This window comes from Hylaeus volcanicus, unplaced genomic scaffold, assembly GCF_026283585.1.
Source record: "Hylaeus volcanicus isolate JK05 unplaced genomic scaffold, UHH_iyHylVolc1.0_haploid 12237, whole genome shotgun sequence".
Classification (NCBI taxonomy): domain Eukaryota; kingdom Metazoa; phylum Arthropoda; class Insecta; order Hymenoptera; family Colletidae; genus Hylaeus; species Hylaeus volcanicus.
Window position 1 is genome coordinate 2,196,082 of NW_026533172.1, and position 15,920 is coordinate 2,212,001.

General features: G+C 34.1%; 3 protein-coding genes and 1 long non-coding RNA gene across 13 annotated transcripts; 1 reads left to right on the forward strand and 3 right to left on the reverse strand.

The window, feature by feature from the left end:
* Positions 1-20: 20 nt before the first annotated feature.
* On the reverse strand, positions 21-5,068 carry LOC128883734 (probable serine/threonine-protein kinase DDB_G0277165). Of its 6 annotated transcripts, none has more exons than XM_054136403.1 (10): positions 4,969-5,064; positions 4,836-4,880; positions 4,270-4,634; positions 3,659-4,100; positions 2,960-3,577; positions 2,673-2,898; positions 2,539-2,610; positions 1,925-2,485; positions 1,687-1,848; positions 21-1,624 (listed from the first exon to the last, which is right to left on the reverse strand). In XM_054136403.1, exons 4-10 carry the CDS (start codon positions 4,094-4,096, stop codon positions 666-668), a joined length of 3,036 nt encoding a protein of 1,011 aa, XP_053992378.1. In that variant the 5' UTR covers positions 4,097-4,100; positions 4,270-4,634; positions 4,836-4,880; positions 4,969-5,064; the 3' UTR covers positions 21-665. The 6 variants fall into 6 exon arrangements, with proteins under 6 accessions (XP_053992378.1, XP_053992376.1, XP_053992375.1 ...); XM_054136401.1 differs by having other exon boundaries at positions 4,270-4,729; positions 4,969-5,061; XM_054136400.1 differs by having other exon boundaries at positions 4,270-4,880; positions 4,969-5,068.
* A 543-nt stretch (positions 5,069-5,611) lies between these two features.
* Positions 5,612-10,918, reverse strand: LOC128884334 (uncharacterized). Of its 3 annotated transcripts, XM_054137655.1 has the most exons (23): positions 10,655-10,918; positions 10,306-10,555; positions 10,002-10,224; positions 9,796-9,919; positions 9,460-9,745; positions 9,199-9,364; positions 8,812-9,132; positions 8,657-8,761; positions 8,453-8,605; positions 8,266-8,400; positions 7,919-8,188; positions 7,594-7,828; positions 7,369-7,547; positions 7,180-7,314; positions 6,933-7,133; positions 6,757-6,882; positions 6,497-6,611; positions 6,349-6,452; positions 6,197-6,298; positions 6,112-6,139; positions 5,993-6,060; positions 5,818-5,919; positions 5,612-5,755 (listed from the first exon to the last, which is right to left on the reverse strand). In XM_054137655.1, the coding sequence occupies exons 1-23, from the start codon at positions 10,884-10,886 to the stop codon at positions 5,618-5,620; spliced, it is 3,798 nt and encodes a 1,265-aa protein (XP_053993630.1). In that variant the 5' UTR covers positions 10,887-10,918; the 3' UTR covers positions 5,612-5,617. The 3 variants fall into 3 exon arrangements, 2 of the variants coding, with proteins under 2 accessions (XP_053993630.1, XP_053993629.1); XM_054137654.1 differs by having other exon boundaries at positions 5,993-6,139; XR_008459359.1 differs by lacking the exons at positions 5,612-5,755; positions 5,818-5,919; positions 5,993-6,060; positions 6,112-6,139; positions 6,197-6,298 and having other exon boundaries at positions 6,435-6,452; positions 6,497-6,703.
* Positions 10,919-12,007: 1,089 nt separating this feature from the next.
* On the reverse strand, positions 12,008-15,709 carry LOC128884335 (uncharacterized). Of its 3 annotated transcripts, XM_054137657.1 has the most exons (13): positions 15,604-15,709; positions 14,511-15,475; positions 14,176-14,381; positions 13,930-14,068; positions 13,789-13,871; positions 13,632-13,736; positions 13,196-13,556; positions 12,788-13,086; positions 12,609-12,729; positions 12,495-12,548; positions 12,318-12,436; positions 12,220-12,262; positions 12,008-12,164 (listed from the first exon to the last, which is right to left on the reverse strand). In XM_054137657.1, the coding sequence occupies exons 2-13, from the start codon at positions 15,417-15,419 to the stop codon at positions 12,012-12,014; spliced, it is 2,592 nt and encodes an 863-aa protein (XP_053993632.1). In that variant the 5' UTR covers positions 15,420-15,475; positions 15,604-15,709; the 3' UTR covers positions 12,008-12,011. The 3 variants fall into 3 exon arrangements, with proteins under 3 accessions (XP_053993632.1, XP_053993631.1, XP_053993633.1); XM_054137656.1 differs by lacking the exon at positions 15,604-15,709 and having other exon boundaries at positions 14,511-15,528; XM_054137658.1 differs by lacking the exons at positions 12,008-12,164; positions 12,220-12,262; positions 15,604-15,709 and having other exon boundaries at positions 12,324-12,436; positions 12,495-12,556; positions 14,511-15,528.
* LOC128884336 (uncharacterized) lies at positions 12,028-12,777 on the forward strand. The gene is made up of 3 exons (XR_008459360.1): positions 12,028-12,250; positions 12,302-12,441; positions 12,485-12,777. It is a non-coding gene; the product is annotated as an uncharacterized LOC128884336 (long non-coding RNA).
* Positions 15,710-15,920: the final 211 nt, after the last annotated feature.

A 15,920-nucleotide genomic window follows, 5' to 3' on the forward strand; every position in this document is an offset into this window, starting at 1 on the left:
AAGTATACCCTTAGTTAGAATTATTTGGGATCATTATCGTTCCTATTCTATTCATGTCTTTTGTTCGAAACGAAGCATTAAAATAAAAAATAATTTTTCTACGAAAGGGTAAAAAGACCAGGTTGGATTGTGTACACAAACACCAAATCAGTTTGAGATTTTTTCTTATAAACTTGCTCTAAAAAATGCGACAAAACGAAAAAGAAATTATCTGCGCAACGGTAACAACAAAGAGTCGGACAAGAATTCTCAAGCGCTACTAACTGTTATGTGGTCGACATTTTTCTGTATGCGGCTGTTACAAATACAACTGCTGACTTTGTTGTAAAAACTATATCGGGAGACGTAGTACACTAGTCTATTATTCCTATAGTCACTTTCACAAGCAAATATAATAATATTTTATTAACTTGCTAATGTGTTCTGCTTTTCGTTAAGTTGATTGTCCTTTTTCTAGTATTGCACTCTAATATACCTTTTTATTTGTAATTCTTAATGGTATAATCCATCGGACCACACTGAAATGATAAGCGAAACTCAAGTTGTTAGAAAGTGTCAGGGTCATTTTTTTTGAATTTGTGTCCAATAGAAATAGAAAAGTATTCAATTTTTAAAGTTGTACTTAAACCTTTTAGTCGTTACGTTAAAAGATTTTTTTGTTTCCTTTAAACTTTTTTATTAAAATGGGTTTTTGTAACAAAGCTCATATTTGAGCTTGTATTATAAGAGAGAGGTGGATCTGAAGAGTTATCATTAGCACTTTCGTTAGAATAAGTGTGCTTTCTTTGTAACGACATGAGCGACAATGTTGAATCTAAAAAAACTTCAAAAGGGTTTTGACCGGTATGGTCTGATAATTTTTTTGAACTCGATCTTTGGTAAGAAGGTACGAGAGGATCTACAACATCATAACATTTTGAAAAGGAGGGTGTTTGATGCTCTAAAGGAAAGAGTTGCTGACTATTAATTATGTCAATTGTATTTCCTTTTTTGCCTGTTTGGATACGTGAAGAATAAATTGGTTTAATGAAAGCAGGGCGAACAAATTTTCGATTATACGCTTTACCCTGTTTTTTAACGCCTTGCGTTGATATAACTTGTTGTGACACTGAAATGTTAGAATCCGAATTAACGTTTTGCCCTTGTTGTCCAGGACATTGCGTTAAGTTTGAATAAACAGGCTGCTCTTTTAACGCAGAAGTTTTATATACGTTCCATTCAGTGGCCTTAGAATCAATACATTGAGGAGAACTATTATGAGAAATTAAATAGGTATTGTCTTCATTTAAAGAAGTAGAATCTCCAGAATGAACAGTTAGCCTAACTGATTTAGAAGATGCACCAATCCTTTTACAAACCTGTGTCTCCGGTTGCGTTGATATATTATCATCATATATTGACTGATATGAAGGTTTGGATAGATTGGCATCACTGGCTACTGATTCGTATTCCGCATTGTATGTAGAATGATGACTTTTTAGGATTTTCGCAGTATTTTGAAATACAAACATACTTGAACGACTATTAGAGCGTCGGTCGCCACCTAGTGTGTGCTGTACTGAACTTATATTAGGTCTTCTTAATGGTATTTTCGGAAAACATGCATTATTGGAAGATGTGGGTTCTAATATAGACAAAGAAAAACATTACGTAGTTAGATAGAACAACTTTGTCTGTTATCCTTACCGAATAAATATAAGTGTGGGTGGTCTGGTCCATCAGAATAGTTGTCATGATGAGAGGAAAAATTAGAATTTCGATTCTTATGTTTATGATGATTCTCGACGTCTTCGGAACACTCCTTCTCTGAATTAGACTCAATATTCGAAGAAAACGTATTTACACTAACTGATGGATTCAAAATCGTACAAAACATATTGGTCGTCAAAAATCTATCTAAAACATTTTGAAATCCAATCATTACCTAATTTGCGTAAGCATTCACCATAAATTTGAATATCATTGTCAACATCACATTGAGATTTTGAAGGGAAAGGGTCTTTTGTATTTTTTGTACCAATAAAATACTCCGTAGGACACTCTGGTTTTAATGATAATTTTGAAACAAGGGATGCACGCGGCCACAAAACTTTACGATAGACCATATCATGAGAAACATTGTTTGGCGTAAGATTACAAATGGAATTAATCGGTACAGATTCATTTTGTGACATCCGATGGTTGGAATCGTCAGCATCTGAATGTTGTCGCCAAAAAAGGCGCTCTGTTATAGGCATTGAGGTTGAATTCTTAGGTAAATCGTTTGATGAACTAAAACAAGTTTGACGTTTGGCAAAAGGAAAAAATTGAGATTCAATTTTATCACAAGAAGACGAGTAATTAAATTCAGTATTGTTAATAAAGGAAGGATCGGAGCGTAAAAGGGTAGGAGGGGGGAGACTATTTTCACACGTTTTACATTCATAGCTTGTAGAGTCAATATAGTCTTCAGTATTTCCATATAATGAAGTTAAAAGTGTATTGTCTGTATCCAACACAAAAGAACATGTACATTGATCTCGAGTATAAAAATCTTACTATTCACACTGGAAATACTGACAGGGTGCAAGTGTTTCGAATCATCGGAATAGCACAAATTTCGCCTAACCCCTACAAGGAAGACGCAAGTAGAAATGGCGACCGTTAGCACCTGAAAGTAGTAGAAGGCATACGAAATTTGAAAATTCTAGTACCAGAATTGCCATTAACGATACAGTTTCTATCTTCACACAAGTCTCTGTCTGTAGCAAGGAGACAAGGTAAACCAGATTCTATTAGCGATACTTCACTGGCAGCTTTTTGATTCACATTAGTAGGACGTTCCTGATAACCAATGTTACAGGAACTAGCATCATAACAGGATGTTTTTGATTGTTGATCAAAGCTATTGATATTTCTCTGCGTCAATAAAAATAGCTATTAGAATGTTAAAACACTTTAACTAACAAGAATATTTTACCGGATGTTCTGATTGAGAAACCATTTTCTTAGAGTATGACTTTTTACTATTTTCACTTTGATTCCTTATCATACTTTCATGTCTCCACAAAAGATATTCAGGATACATAAAAGATTTGCTTATTTGTTTTTCCTGCCGAATGTCATCCAACCACGGATGATTTAATGCTTGCAAAGCAGTCATTCGTTGACTAGAACTAAATTGAAGTAAGGATAACAAAAAATACTGGCCTGCTTCATCTAACGCTGGGGATAAATGCTTAAATAAATCAGGATTGCCAGTCAGTTTAGGAAAATCTTCCCATGAAACCACCGAATTTTTAGGCCAACACTGTTTTGGCGGCGTACCAAGCAATCGGCAAATGCGAAATAAAGTGTCGATTTCACAGTCACCAGCAAAAAGTGGTGTTCCACTAAGTAGTTCCGCTACAATACAGCCAACAGACCACATATCAACATTCGTATCGTAAACGCAGTCTCCCAAAAGAAGTTCCGGAGCTCTGTACCATAAAGTAACAACTTCGTGAGTTAATGTTTTTCCAGCAACTAAGCATGATCTTGCTAAACCGAAATCTGCAATTTTAACTTGCGAAGTATCATTAGACAAAAGTATATTATGCTGAAACATAAAAAACAAACGTAATACATTAAGACAGTCTTAAAAAATAGGGAAACGGTAGCTAAATGATAAATTACATACCGGTTTCAAATCCCGATGAATAATGCGGTGACCATGACAGAAAGCAAGCCCTTGTAAAATAGAAAAGGTAATGTGCTTTATTTCATTCAATGGAATACCATTTTGGTGAGAACGAATATATTTTTTTAAATCCTGATCCAAATACTCGCATACCATGTACAGTCGCACGGTATTGCATGATATGTGATATAATGTCATAATGTTTTCATGACGCAAATCCCGTAAAAGAGATACTTCACGTAATGTTGTTTCTGGTATTCCAAAATCTTTGAAAGTGTCAAGTCGACACCGTTTAAGACCAACAATATTCTTTGTAATTTTATGCTCAGCTTTGTAGACCACACCATACGTTCCTTGCCCAAGGACTTCAAGAGTTTGGTATTGATCATGTATTGATGTCCAACGATGGGAGTTAAAGGAACTTGCTTCAGTCTTCATATTACTGAAGCACGAAGCCATAGTGTGTTCCAAAGTACACTTATTAACAGACACGCAAGCACTAATGTATGAGTTATTAGATAAAGACGTTACAAGAATGGACTCAGCTACTTTTATTGTCGCAATATTGCTTTACAATGAACTTAATAGAAAAAAATTGTACTATACAATACCTGCTATAGTATTAGTCCGAAAAAAATTTTAGACATCTGTTCTCTAAATAGAATATGCATGGCGTCAAAATCGTATGATTTGCAATAAGGTTTAGTATGAAGCCATGTGAAAAGCATAATAAAGTTGGCAAATATTGAACTTGAAATATGTAACACATTTACTACACCAGAGTATAGGCTAAAGTGATGTGTTCGCCATAAATGTTGATTTTAATGTTTATTTGTAAAAAAAAAATGAGTTAAAGAGTCGGTTAAAAAGAAAAAATAAGCTACTAGGCATAGGAAATTCGTCAGTAATAAAGGGAGAACAAGGATTAAAAATTTTTTGATTTTGCTTCAAGCATGAGTTTAAATATGGATTGTTTCTGAATGTGAAAAACTGTCAGGATCTCGTAAATGTTGACAAATCATAGTGCCATAAAAAAAGCTAAATAATTTATTTTATTTAAATCTAAAGTTTCTAAAATCACAAAAATGGAAGAAATATGTATATTTTTACGTTTTTGCGTTAAACAAAAATTAGCATTGGGATGGCATGTGAATTTTGCAGATATTTAAAAACCTACCCCAAAACAAGTACTACCCACTAACGCTCAAAAGGTACAGCAAACCTATTAAAAAATATTAAATCAATATTAATATTCTTCATGACAAATTTTGCTTTGTTCGAATTATTTATTATTTCGCCAAGAAGCTTACATTTCATTAGTATGTTAAATCTGCGTAAAAGCCGTCTTCCATGTGACTCATGTTATTTACTTATAGTGTTGAATAGGCGAAACATGTTCTGCAACATTATGTATTGTTTTATATTTTTATTATTATTTAACAAAAAATAGATTTTAAAATGAACAAAAAGTGCAATGTAAACAAATTTACAAATTTTTGTTTTCATTTAGTATTTATTAGCACGTAATAAAACTAGCAAAAACAATTTTTCAAGTCCACATTAGTTGTTAGTGTTTCATTTATCAAGCTAAAAAAATCGCTATTTTTTGAAATAGTAAATAAAAATTTAGACTAAAATGTTAATAAGGAACAAGAATCACTTTATGAATTTTTAACACATAGAATTAAATACTTTGAAGAAACTAGTAAAGTTGTATTCATGTTTTTTAATTAATAATAAAAACACAGGAAAGGTTTAGGTAAATAAAACTATTTAAAGTTTTCTCGTATGGTTGGTGTTGGTGTGGCTAGCAAAGCAAAGGGATTATACAAAATTGCTTGCGTCGCTGTAATTACGGCATCACATGATCCATTACCATAAATGACGTTTAATCAAGGACGTAGCAGCACAACTGTGTGAGTATTCGGATTATTATTCATTGATAAAGACAGCCACGTATTATAAAACGCGGTTCCGAAGTTCCTCCAATTTTTTGAGTATATCCAAAGGATTTTTTGATAGTTCTTCACTCACTTGTTTTTGCATAGAATAAGGTAAAGTTTGAAACATTTCACATAAATCTCCATCTATCACACCCTTTAAATGTGAAAAAAAATTTATTTCGTTTTAAAAATGTACTCAGATTTAAAGATGTTTACCTTGCAAGGAGTATAGTAGGATCTAAAAACCATATGTTCTCGACCACACAAGGGAGGAGCTGCTATGCGCATAGCCATTTCTAAATGTTCTAGAAAATCCACCTAAAGAAGTTGGACGTACATTTTGATAATAATAATAATAATAAAATAATACTAATAACAACATAAAACGTACTTCGTTTTTTGTAAGCAAAGGTAGAAATGTGCCGATGGAACCCATGATAGTTGTGTAGACTAAGGATTCTGAACCACCAGGCGTAAGCGTAGCTTTTTGGATTGCGGTAGGTGTTTCACCTAAATGAAAGCTTGCTACGGATTCAAACTGTAGAGAACATTCATCTATGGCTAAAACCTATGATTTAATAAATCATTTCGGTACCTTAGGACATTCAGCTACTAAGTAAGCAGTATCTCCACGAAGCCGCAAAGTCGAATTTCCCCCAACACTAGATGCTTCCATATCCTTTGAGGAAATTGCAACCTTGGAAACAGTTTAGTACTCAAAAAGAAAAAGTGGAAAAATAGCTGTACTCGTAAAACATTAATTGAATCAAACTTGTCTCCTCCGACAACTGTATGATAATCCAAAACTTCTCCGCAAGAAAGCCAATGTGGATGATACTCCTCTGCTACTACTGCAAACAAAACTGTCCATGCAATTAGCGTCAATGATACAAACCTTGAAGCTGATTTTCGGCAGCCTTGTATTTTAAAATCATAAAACCATCACGAATATCTCCTGCATAAATTCTATCTTTTACCACACGAAGCCATATTACACCTTCAGGGATAGTCTAAAAAAATGGTTTTGCGGTTTATTTGAATTTAACTTTTTGTAGTATCATAAATTTAAATAAAACAAAGAGGTTAACTACATTTATGATGACTGCAAATAAGGGGTAAATTCACACACTATCGTATCTACTCAGTTCATCTTACACGATATTCACACTTCTTTAGCAAACGTTTACGTCCTAAGGCGTAAATTCTTAACTTCTTTCCAAGTGATACGATTAAACGACCATCCCACGCGCACAGTGCTAATGGCTGAGCTTCAACAGGTGTCTAAAGTTAAGGAAATTACAATGACTTCCACTAAAAAAGATTTGACTTACCGAGTGTAATAGTGTTAAATTATAGTCGCTATTGTACGCGTAAACTTTGATTGTAGCCATTGGGCATTTACGTGGCCGTAAAGTTAAGTTATATGTGGTGCCCACAACAAGGCACGGAGAATCAAACTCCCAGAAACGACATACAACACAACACAAAGCTGCTTCATCGACGTCTAGAGCTAATTTACATATTGTTTGGGCCTAAATTTTTTTTTTAACTCAAATAAAATGTCCTCGTGTGGCGTACCGTTGCTGGATTAATAACTCTAATACAAGAACCCCACTTTCCTGGCCCTGCTCGAAATGTACCCGTCTCGGTTTCTTGCAACAGCTCATCGTCATCTATAGGCGAATCATCCATACCATCGTCACGTGCATCTTCCTAATGAAAACGTTGAAAAAACACATTTTTGTTTTTAACAGTTCTAATTTCTACTTTAATTTCCATATCGTCCGATTCTTCATTATTTTCTACACCATCTATTTTTATTCGATGTAATGCATGAGCTATTTCTTTTCTAGTAGCTTCATCATAGACATCATGATCAGCTTCCACAACAGCGATAACAGCTTGTGTTGGTGGTATAAGATTGGACGGTGGAGGCAATCCGAAATCTAGAAATACGCTCTTTAAATAAAAAAGATCAAGGTTTATTTTTACTTGTCGATATTAAAGCATCCACTTGAGGTGCTGGAGGTGGCAAGACACAAAGCTTCCGAGGTGTGTATGTTAACGGTATTGTAATCTGCGAGAAGGTTCCATTTAAATTTCCAATTTGAAATATCTTTAAATTTTGTGCTGCAATGGCTACAAAACCGTCTGGACATTGCGGTGATGAAAAAGATGATACAAACTGAAGTTTAGTATAATGCATAGGAACGCATTCTAATCGACACTATACGTTTAAAAAAACAATATTGTAATGAATTTTATTTTTACACACTTTTGAATATCAAGTGAAACAGAATTATGATGAAACAGTTACCTGTGCTGTATAGTAACACAACCATGGACGGATTGACAAAACTGCTATAGCATCGGAGCAGCCGATTGAGGAAGAATTACCAAGTGATACTCGCTGTAGACGTACTCCTACCGGCCCTAGAAAACGTGACCTTTGATCACTTAACTCCCCAGTAACTCTGTCCACATTCATTCTTAAAAGTACACCAGTTTCGAGGCCGACAAATAAAAACAGTTGCTCCATAGAGCAATTAATCGACATGGTTTTATTCTCGTCGGTATTTTGTGGAGACTGAAAAAATGAAAGGAAATATATGATAAAAAGACATATCTATTATATATCTAAGATCCGTCGCATTATGGACCGACCTTATGACAAACGTAAAGTAAGCAGACTGATTCTGCGTGTACATTATCTGGAACCACTGATAAAGCCAGTTGACGTAGCTCCATTTCAGGATCAAGCGAAAGTAAGCGAACAGAATTATCTAAACCACTGACCGCCTTTTAAAAAACAATGTAAAAGTGTCAACGGCGAGCCATAACATCAGCCTACCACAAATTGAGCACGGGCTCTATCAAGAGGGATTGGTTGGACTGATAAGGCATTGACTTCATGTCCAAGTGTCTTTCGACATACTTCAGTCAAAATATTCGATGCATCCAGTTCAAACGAAACGATTTCACCCCAACTTAAAGAAACACAAACCTGGTACAGTATCTGTTATGAGTGGAAAGCATTGTATACAATCAACTGTACTTGACGACGATTTGACGAAGCTGCTACTATGCGCGTTCCTGAAAGAGGTCGCCACTCAGCTACGCGACCTTGTGTTTGAAGATGTCGTATTCCATTTTGATGAACCTAATACTGAAGTATGGCCTAACGCAAATGACAAAGTAATCAATGAATACCTGAACATGCGAATTATCCTCTAATAAAGCGACATGTAATGTTGCAGTGTTACGTAAAAAATTGGTTTCCGTCACTTCAGAAACGGTGTCTTCAATAGATAAAACGAGTGTTGAATTACTGAAGCTAACAACAATAAGGTTGTCATGCTCCGCTGTTAACGAATTTCTTAATGTCCAAACGGCCAAAGGAGTTCCAGGAAGCTGATTATCGGCAAGCTCCTCAACAGATGCTCCATATTTTAACGTTTTTAATACGGAACAAGGCCCTTTTCCACATCCAAGAAAAATTTGAGAATGGCCTTCGTTTAAAGCATCTAATATCTTAATAATAAAGAAAGAACGATATTTTTTTTTTCAAAAAATTACAAATTCCAATCTACTGCTCACTTTCATATCAGTTATAGGACTTAAACTGCTAAGCTGAGTAGCCAACGTTAAATTTCTTAGTTTTCTTGACTTGAACGCAACGATGCATTCACTACCATTCGGATGGAGTGAGGAACAAATAGGATCCGTTTTATCATCACCTATACCGGTAAACTGATAAAGATTACTGAAAATGAAATAAGCATCAGTTAAGCAAATATCTTTACCAATTCTACTGTCATTTTTTAACATGTAAAAACAAATACACATTAAAGTACGTACTGGTTGCCGAATTCGGATGCGACAAAAAGGTATCCTGACCTTAAAACACACATAGATGTTGCAACTGGAACCGAGTCCAAATAGCGACATAAAATTTCCGTAACAATTCTTTTTTCTCCTTGTTTTTCATGATGCATTTCAATCTTATATATATCCCCATAATCACTTTGAATCAAAAAAAAAAAGAACCCTCGTAATCGGTGAACAGCATAGCAAGATACAAACATTTTTGCATCTTGTGGCATTTCTAAGCGACGTGGTATTGCGCAAGAAACGTCTGGATGATCTGAGTCATTTTAGCTTTAAATACAAGAATGTTGAAATTGTTTAATTCACCTGGGCGTTTATACACAAGATAATTCGCACAACAAACGATCACTCCACTAGGACCTTCGTGAGCCCACGAACCACCCGGAACTGGGATAATCATATGAGCAGTGTCATCGCAGGGCAACGTGCACTGAAAACATATACAATAAGGTTGATTACTTTTTTCAGAGTTCTTTGAAACTCGATTAGAATGTAAAGACTCTAATTTCTACCTTTTTAATAACATGATTTAAACCCAAATCCATCTCCCAAAAAGATAAACCTTTTGGGGGTCTAGGCAAACTTGATGGATCGTGAGAGGGTTTTTTTGTATTCACCTTATCAACACTTTCATAAGATTGTTCGATCGACGCGAAAACTGGATTTTCAAAACCGACATCAACACCAGTGATACCAAAACAGATTTGATGACTTTTATGCGCTTCCAAAGGAGAGCTGAAGAACAAAAAATATGACATAAAGGTGAACCGTCTCATAGTTTCAATGACACTGTGCAGTTCTATGTTTACGATTTACCTTATTGTCAAGTTGTTTGATGCATCACGATTCATCACATAAACAAATTTAGAACGTTCTATAGCACCAATCATTATAGCGCGACCCTTCGGATCGGCAGCTAAATATTGACCAGGAACAATACGACGGACACCTGATTTTCCATATGTTTCTTGATGGACTTTTTCAAAGCGATTATTGTTCAAATTAAATTGCAAAATTACAATTCTTCCACTATCAGAACCAACGACTAGATAATCTTTAGAACTACCTAAACATAGCATAAAAGCGTATACGATAAGAGAAGAAATGGTTTTTTTTTTCTACAATCTCAACGATTTAATATCTTTCAAAAAAAGACTAAACATACCAGTTAATCGAAAAGTTGCAATGGAGCGTACTAATCCAAATACATCCGAACTCCAAACAGAACGTAATTCACTTTTGTCTTCCCAACGGAGTAATTCTAATACGCGACCACGCGCAACAACAATTTCATGTACTCTAGCAGCACTAAAGTTTCCCTGTACAGCAGACGTTATTGCTGTAGGTTGTTGAAGAGTCACATGATATAAATGCATAGAATTAGTTTCGTCCCGCATTGCTAAAGTTTTAGTCCAATTAACAAAAAAGGCAGACGCAACGTGCAATTACAAAAACCTAACGAAAAAATAGTCAAACTTGTATTTATTTAATATTAAATTAAATCTCTATGCATAGAAAGATTCAAACAACGAATCTCTTTCAAGCCTCTCCAAAAATTTACTATCTTTAATAGAAAGCATCAGATAATCGGTCAAGCCTTAATATTCGGGACAGAATACATCTGACTTTCTATGCGTTGTTTTGTGATAACTCTTTTTTTTTTTCTTATCATGTTTTAAACGCATTTTTTTTTAAACCCGGTTAAATAGGTTTCAAGTTATTATTAAATAGAGTTTTTTTTAGTTTTCTGTTGGCTTAAACATTTTTCATATTAGAAAAACTTTAACATACCTTAATGCTTGCTTCAAAAAAAAACTATAGCTTGTCTATGAATTCGTACGGAAAAACTACTCATGTTATCGTGACGCAGAATTTTTCCTCAGCATCACCAATGTCATTTTTCATTTTTTAAAAATAACCGTAGCGGTTTAGCCATGACGAGTTCAAAGCCCACGCAGGTGTCTTGTTTGTTAGATTTATTTTTAACTCAGTTAATAATTTTCTTATAAGATAAAAGTTACTTTTCACTATCTTGACTATTTTTGCACAAACCCGTTACCGATTTCCTAATTGCTAATAATAACATATTATGCACCAAATTGCTGAATCGTACGTTGAATCCTTTCTAAAAGTTACGAAAGAGATAGTATTATCATCTTGCGCGTTTACTCAAATATTCGTTTTTAGTATAGAACACGCAGAGTCCGCTAGCTTTTGTTCACATTAATAAACTAGAAGCAAACTCATTAAAATAGAACTGTTTAAGTAACAATTCGGTCACCAGTTCTCTACAATTCGTCTTTTAAAAGAGCAGTTTAAAAATAAGAAATCTACTTTAATACAGTTTTTTTCTCCGTTTTCTCATTTAAATATACTCAAGGAGAATGTTGAAAAGATGTGACAAAGAAAAAGCAACCAATTTTTTTTTTAGTGTTTGATAACATCTTGGTTGTAAAGGTTCGAAAGTCAAGCAGACAGTCATTCTTGTTCACTACAATCCATTTTATAAGATTGTTTTTTTTTTATAACGGTTTCGTATTAAATTGTCCTGACACCTCGTTGTATGAATTTAAAACATTGCTACGTATTTGTTTGCTGGAAGGATCGAAACGAGATTTCGACGTCATTTGAAAAGGTTGTGACATTTCAAGCAGAAAACGACGAGCAACAGACAACTAAATATCAAAACAATTCTAAAAATTCCTTGCTCATTGATAAAATGTGCCATACCGCAGTATCTGTTGAAAGCGCTAAGTATGAGGTATCAAGATGCCTAAAACACAACGCATATAATTTTTGTTTTTCAAATAAGAAAAATTAAACCGAACCGTAAAATCCATTCAGGCAATTTTTCACGTTTATCTAATCGAGCGTAACGCGAATCAGCAAATACCATTAAACCATAATCGCTTTTTGATCGAATAATACGGCCAACGCACTGGGCTGCCTGTGGTAAAAAATATAATAGTATAAAAATCAATGTATTGTTTTTTAGGATTGAATACTTGACGCATAGCATCAAAGTCTAAAAATTCACTTTCTGAAATTTGATAATTTTCCTATAAGACTCAAAAAATTAAAGTATTAAACTTATGCTTTAATAGTTTTAAAACCGTTACCCGTAAATAGTCCAATCGTGCTTTTAACAAGCGTGAGAGGGTGTACTGATATGGAATACCAAAAAGAACTACAGCTCGTCCATAATGTCGATCAAAATCAATACCCTCTGCTACTTTGCCTCTAGAAACAAAAAAAAACATGACTTTATTAAAAAAACCACGAAAGAGTTATTAACTACCTGGCTACACAAAAAAAAACTGCTCCGCGACCAGAGTCACAAGCTTTACGATAAGATTGCAAAGCCAAAGTTGTTGCGACAACATCTCTTGTTTCCATTAAAATCAATTTGTACTGCATAACCTCTGACAGCAAACTCATTCGGTACCATGCTGCTACTATATGCTCCATGAATGTGTATGAGGGGAAAAAACAGACAATACCATCCGGGACACTTTTAGACAGTTCTTTAAGTAAGGTTCCATAATTCCGTAATACAGCATCGTCCGAACGAAGAATAAATTTGGATGACATTGGTACCTATGAATTACAAAAAAAAAAAAAATCAAGTTTTTCTATAAAAGGATTCAAAAGGTTTTTTGAAAAATGGAGTTTGTTTGTAACAACAATAGTTTATAAGAGTATTAACCTGATCCGCTCCTTTGACAACAATGAGAGGGCATATACAATTTCTATCAAGAGACATTGGTAATGATTTTACTATTACAGGATTGAAACCAAGCAATTTAGGATAAAGAAACAAGGGAGAAATGGTTCCCGATGTTAAAATAATGGATTGAAAATGTTTAAATATTCTTTTCATTGCAAGTGAAGAATCTAAGCAACCGAGCTGAACCACCGGGTCATAAATGCCCTCCGCCTCAGGATATGGATCTGTGATGAGAATAAATCCCTCCCAATACGTGCCAATCAATGTAAAGAAATCGCACACTAAAGAAAGAGGCGAAAATTCGTCAAACGTTAACACCTCGAGAGTGTTGAGTAGTGACCTGTAATCAACAATAAGAAAACGTTTGTAAATATATACATTCTAGTTTTCTGTGAAGAGAAAAAAAGTTAAATACCTTAAGCGTTCTGAACAAAATTTTAAAATTTTAGGATCTATTGTAGTTTCGTCTTTCAAATTTTTTAAAAATGTCAAAACCCCTTCCGTTTTAACTGTGAAAACTCTAATAAATATTTTAATAAAATTTTTTTTAGAATTTCCATGACATAACATACCTTATATACACACTCAAAAAGTATAACAATTTTTCTAAAATCATTACAAAAAACTCTGCACGGCGAATTGTTCCAGGAATCGCCTTTTAAAATTGGATTTTAATCGAAGGAGCTTATAAAAAAAAAAATACTTTTTTTTACCTCGTTAATTGTTTCAGAAGGTAAAACTAAAGGACCCAACCCTTCCAAATCAATGTCTTCCAAATGACCTTTTTGCTGTAAGTTTTGGACAAGTTTGTCGTATTCCTCCATAAGACGAGAGGCGTTTATTGATTTCATCCTTGTAATGAAAAAAAAATTTTGTCAATTATGGAGAGTATCAAATAATAATAATGAAAGAGCAAGACTATAAACTTTTTTTCGTATAGAATTCACAATGAATCGAACCTGTCAATTTCTTTTTTCAAATATTCGATATTCTGACGTGATCTTTCAAGAATCATTAAATTTAAATTAACACTAAAGGCGTCAATGCAAACGTTATCAATATTATGAGCCTCGTCAAAAACAACAATATTTGATTTTTTTGGTAAAGGATCGAGTGTACTGCCGATGTCTTGTTGTGAAACTCCGGTACTACCTAGTAAAGCAACCTAACATGTTCACAGTACTATTATCCAATTTATGTGCAAAACATTAATGAAAAAATGAAATATGCGTCATTATTATAACAACAGTCCACGTAATAAAATAACTTGATTTCAAAGGTTCTACTTGCTTACTTGTGATACCCTTGGATCTAAAATGTACTGATAACTAAGCACAACGACGTTGGCCTTTTGAATAGCTCGGCGGCTGGAGAAATAGGGGCATACAGGTGTAAATTTATTACTTTGAGGATGACGCCATGATTCACCTAATTTTTTAAACTCCTCTATAGTATATGAACCAGGCTCAAGTAGATCGGGAGACCATATAGCATCGAAATTTTCATAGTAAGGGCAGCTATGTTTTGCTGATGAAGCTGCGGTAGTTGTTCCCATTTCATTTGCACGAATTTCCTTTTTTCTACAAGATGCATTACACCCTCCATCCTCTATATCAAAAGAATTCAAATTATTTTCTCCTTCAGCATATAACAACATTTTTGCATCTGAATGAACAACACGTTTGTTTACTGAATTTGTGTCCGTAAGTTTATCCGTGGATGAATTCAACGCAAATGATGCCATTTTTTCTACTGCTGAACGTTTAGCGCGCACCCATGAAGCCGTAAGCGCTTGACATCTTTCATCTACTTTATCTCTAAAAGCTTCCTTAATGATATCAGGGTGAATACACAAGTTTCTTCTAGACGCCATACCCATACCCAGGAATTTTTGATGTCTCGCTATTTTTTCCTTATAAACATCCTGTTGTAAACCTTCTTGGTTATTCAATTCATTATTTATTTTTTCCAATTGACCTTTTCTTAACTCCTCATGCTGATATCGCATAATCACTTTAAGCTCATTTAGTGTTTTTTCCATTTCGGGAACTGTTCGAGTACAATAAGTTAGCTTCCCTATTTCGGGATTGGCTAACTGATAAGATGTAATGAGTGACAAAAGTGCAACGGTCTTCCCTGTTCCTGTAGGCATCTCAAGGACACAATGCCCTTTAGCGTCCAAGGTATTTTTTAAATACTTCATATACTGAAATTGTTCTGGATAAACTAAAGAATATGGAAAAAATACTTCCAAATCTTCTATAAAAAATCGAACCATAAAGCAAAAGTTTACTATGAAATAAAATAAAATATAATATTTGTAAGAGTAGAACTCGTTTAAAAAAAAAAGAATTCAAAACAATTTTTTTTTTTTAAAAGAAACCCACTTCAAGACAAAAAAAATCAATCGATTGGAGTGTTAAACGAGAATACATAACTCTATCCGCTTATTCGCACTTGAAACTAAACTCATCATTAGAGTGTTCTTAAACAAGGATTTGATGGAACTTCAAAATAAACGTCAAAATTGCTTTTTTAAAAAAAATTAAAAACACACTTTATTAATGGATGACCTTTACAAGGTTATTCGAATTTACGTATGTAAAGCCTGTTTTGATAAAAGATGCTTTTACCGCCATTATTTATCCGGTCTATTCTGGTTATTGCTGATGTTATATTTCTGATCAGTTCCTTGATTTTATGA

What these genes read in the sequence shown, in the direction of transcription:
- LOC128883734 (XM_054136400.1), bottom strand. Translation starts at nt 4,096, where the DNA reads ATGAAGACTGAAGCAAGTTCCTTTAACTCCCATCGTTGGACATCAATA. An exon ending in TTCATCGGGATTTGAAACCG is followed by an intron (nt 3,578 to 3,658) that starts GTATGTAATTTA and finishes TTTATGTTTCAG; the next exon opens with CATAATATACTTTTGTCTAA. An exon ending in TTTCTCAATCAGAACATCCG is followed by an intron (nt 2,899 to 2,959) that starts GTAAAATATTCT and finishes TTATTGACGCAG; the next exon opens with AGAAATATCAATAGCTTTGA.
- LOC128884334 (XM_054137654.1), bottom strand. Translation starts at nt 10,886, where the DNA reads ATGCGGGACGAAACTAATTCTATGCATTTATATCATGTGACTCTTCAA. An exon ending in GAGCCCGTGCTCAATTTGTG is followed by an intron (nt 8,401 to 8,452) that starts GTAGGCTGATGT and finishes GTTTTTTAAAAG; the next exon opens with GCGGTCAGTGGTTTAGATAA. An exon ending in GAGTTATTAATCCAGCAACG is followed by an intron (nt 7,134 to 7,179) that starts GTACGCCACACG and finishes AAAAAAATTTAG; the next exon opens with GCCCAAACAATATGTAAATT.
- LOC128884335 (XM_054137656.1), bottom strand. Translation starts at nt 15,494, where the DNA reads ATGGTTCGATTTTTTATAGAAGATTTGGAAGTATTTTTTCCATATTCT. An exon ending in TTGTCAAAGGAGCGGATCAG is followed by an intron (nt 13,087 to 13,195) that starts GTTAATACTCTT and finishes TGTAATTCATAG; the next exon opens with GTACCAATGTCATCCAAATT. An exon ending in CGCTTTCAACAGATACTGCG is followed by an intron (nt 12,165 to 12,219) that starts GTATGGCACATT and finishes TTTGATATTTAG; the next exon opens with TTGTCTGTTGCTCGTCGTTT.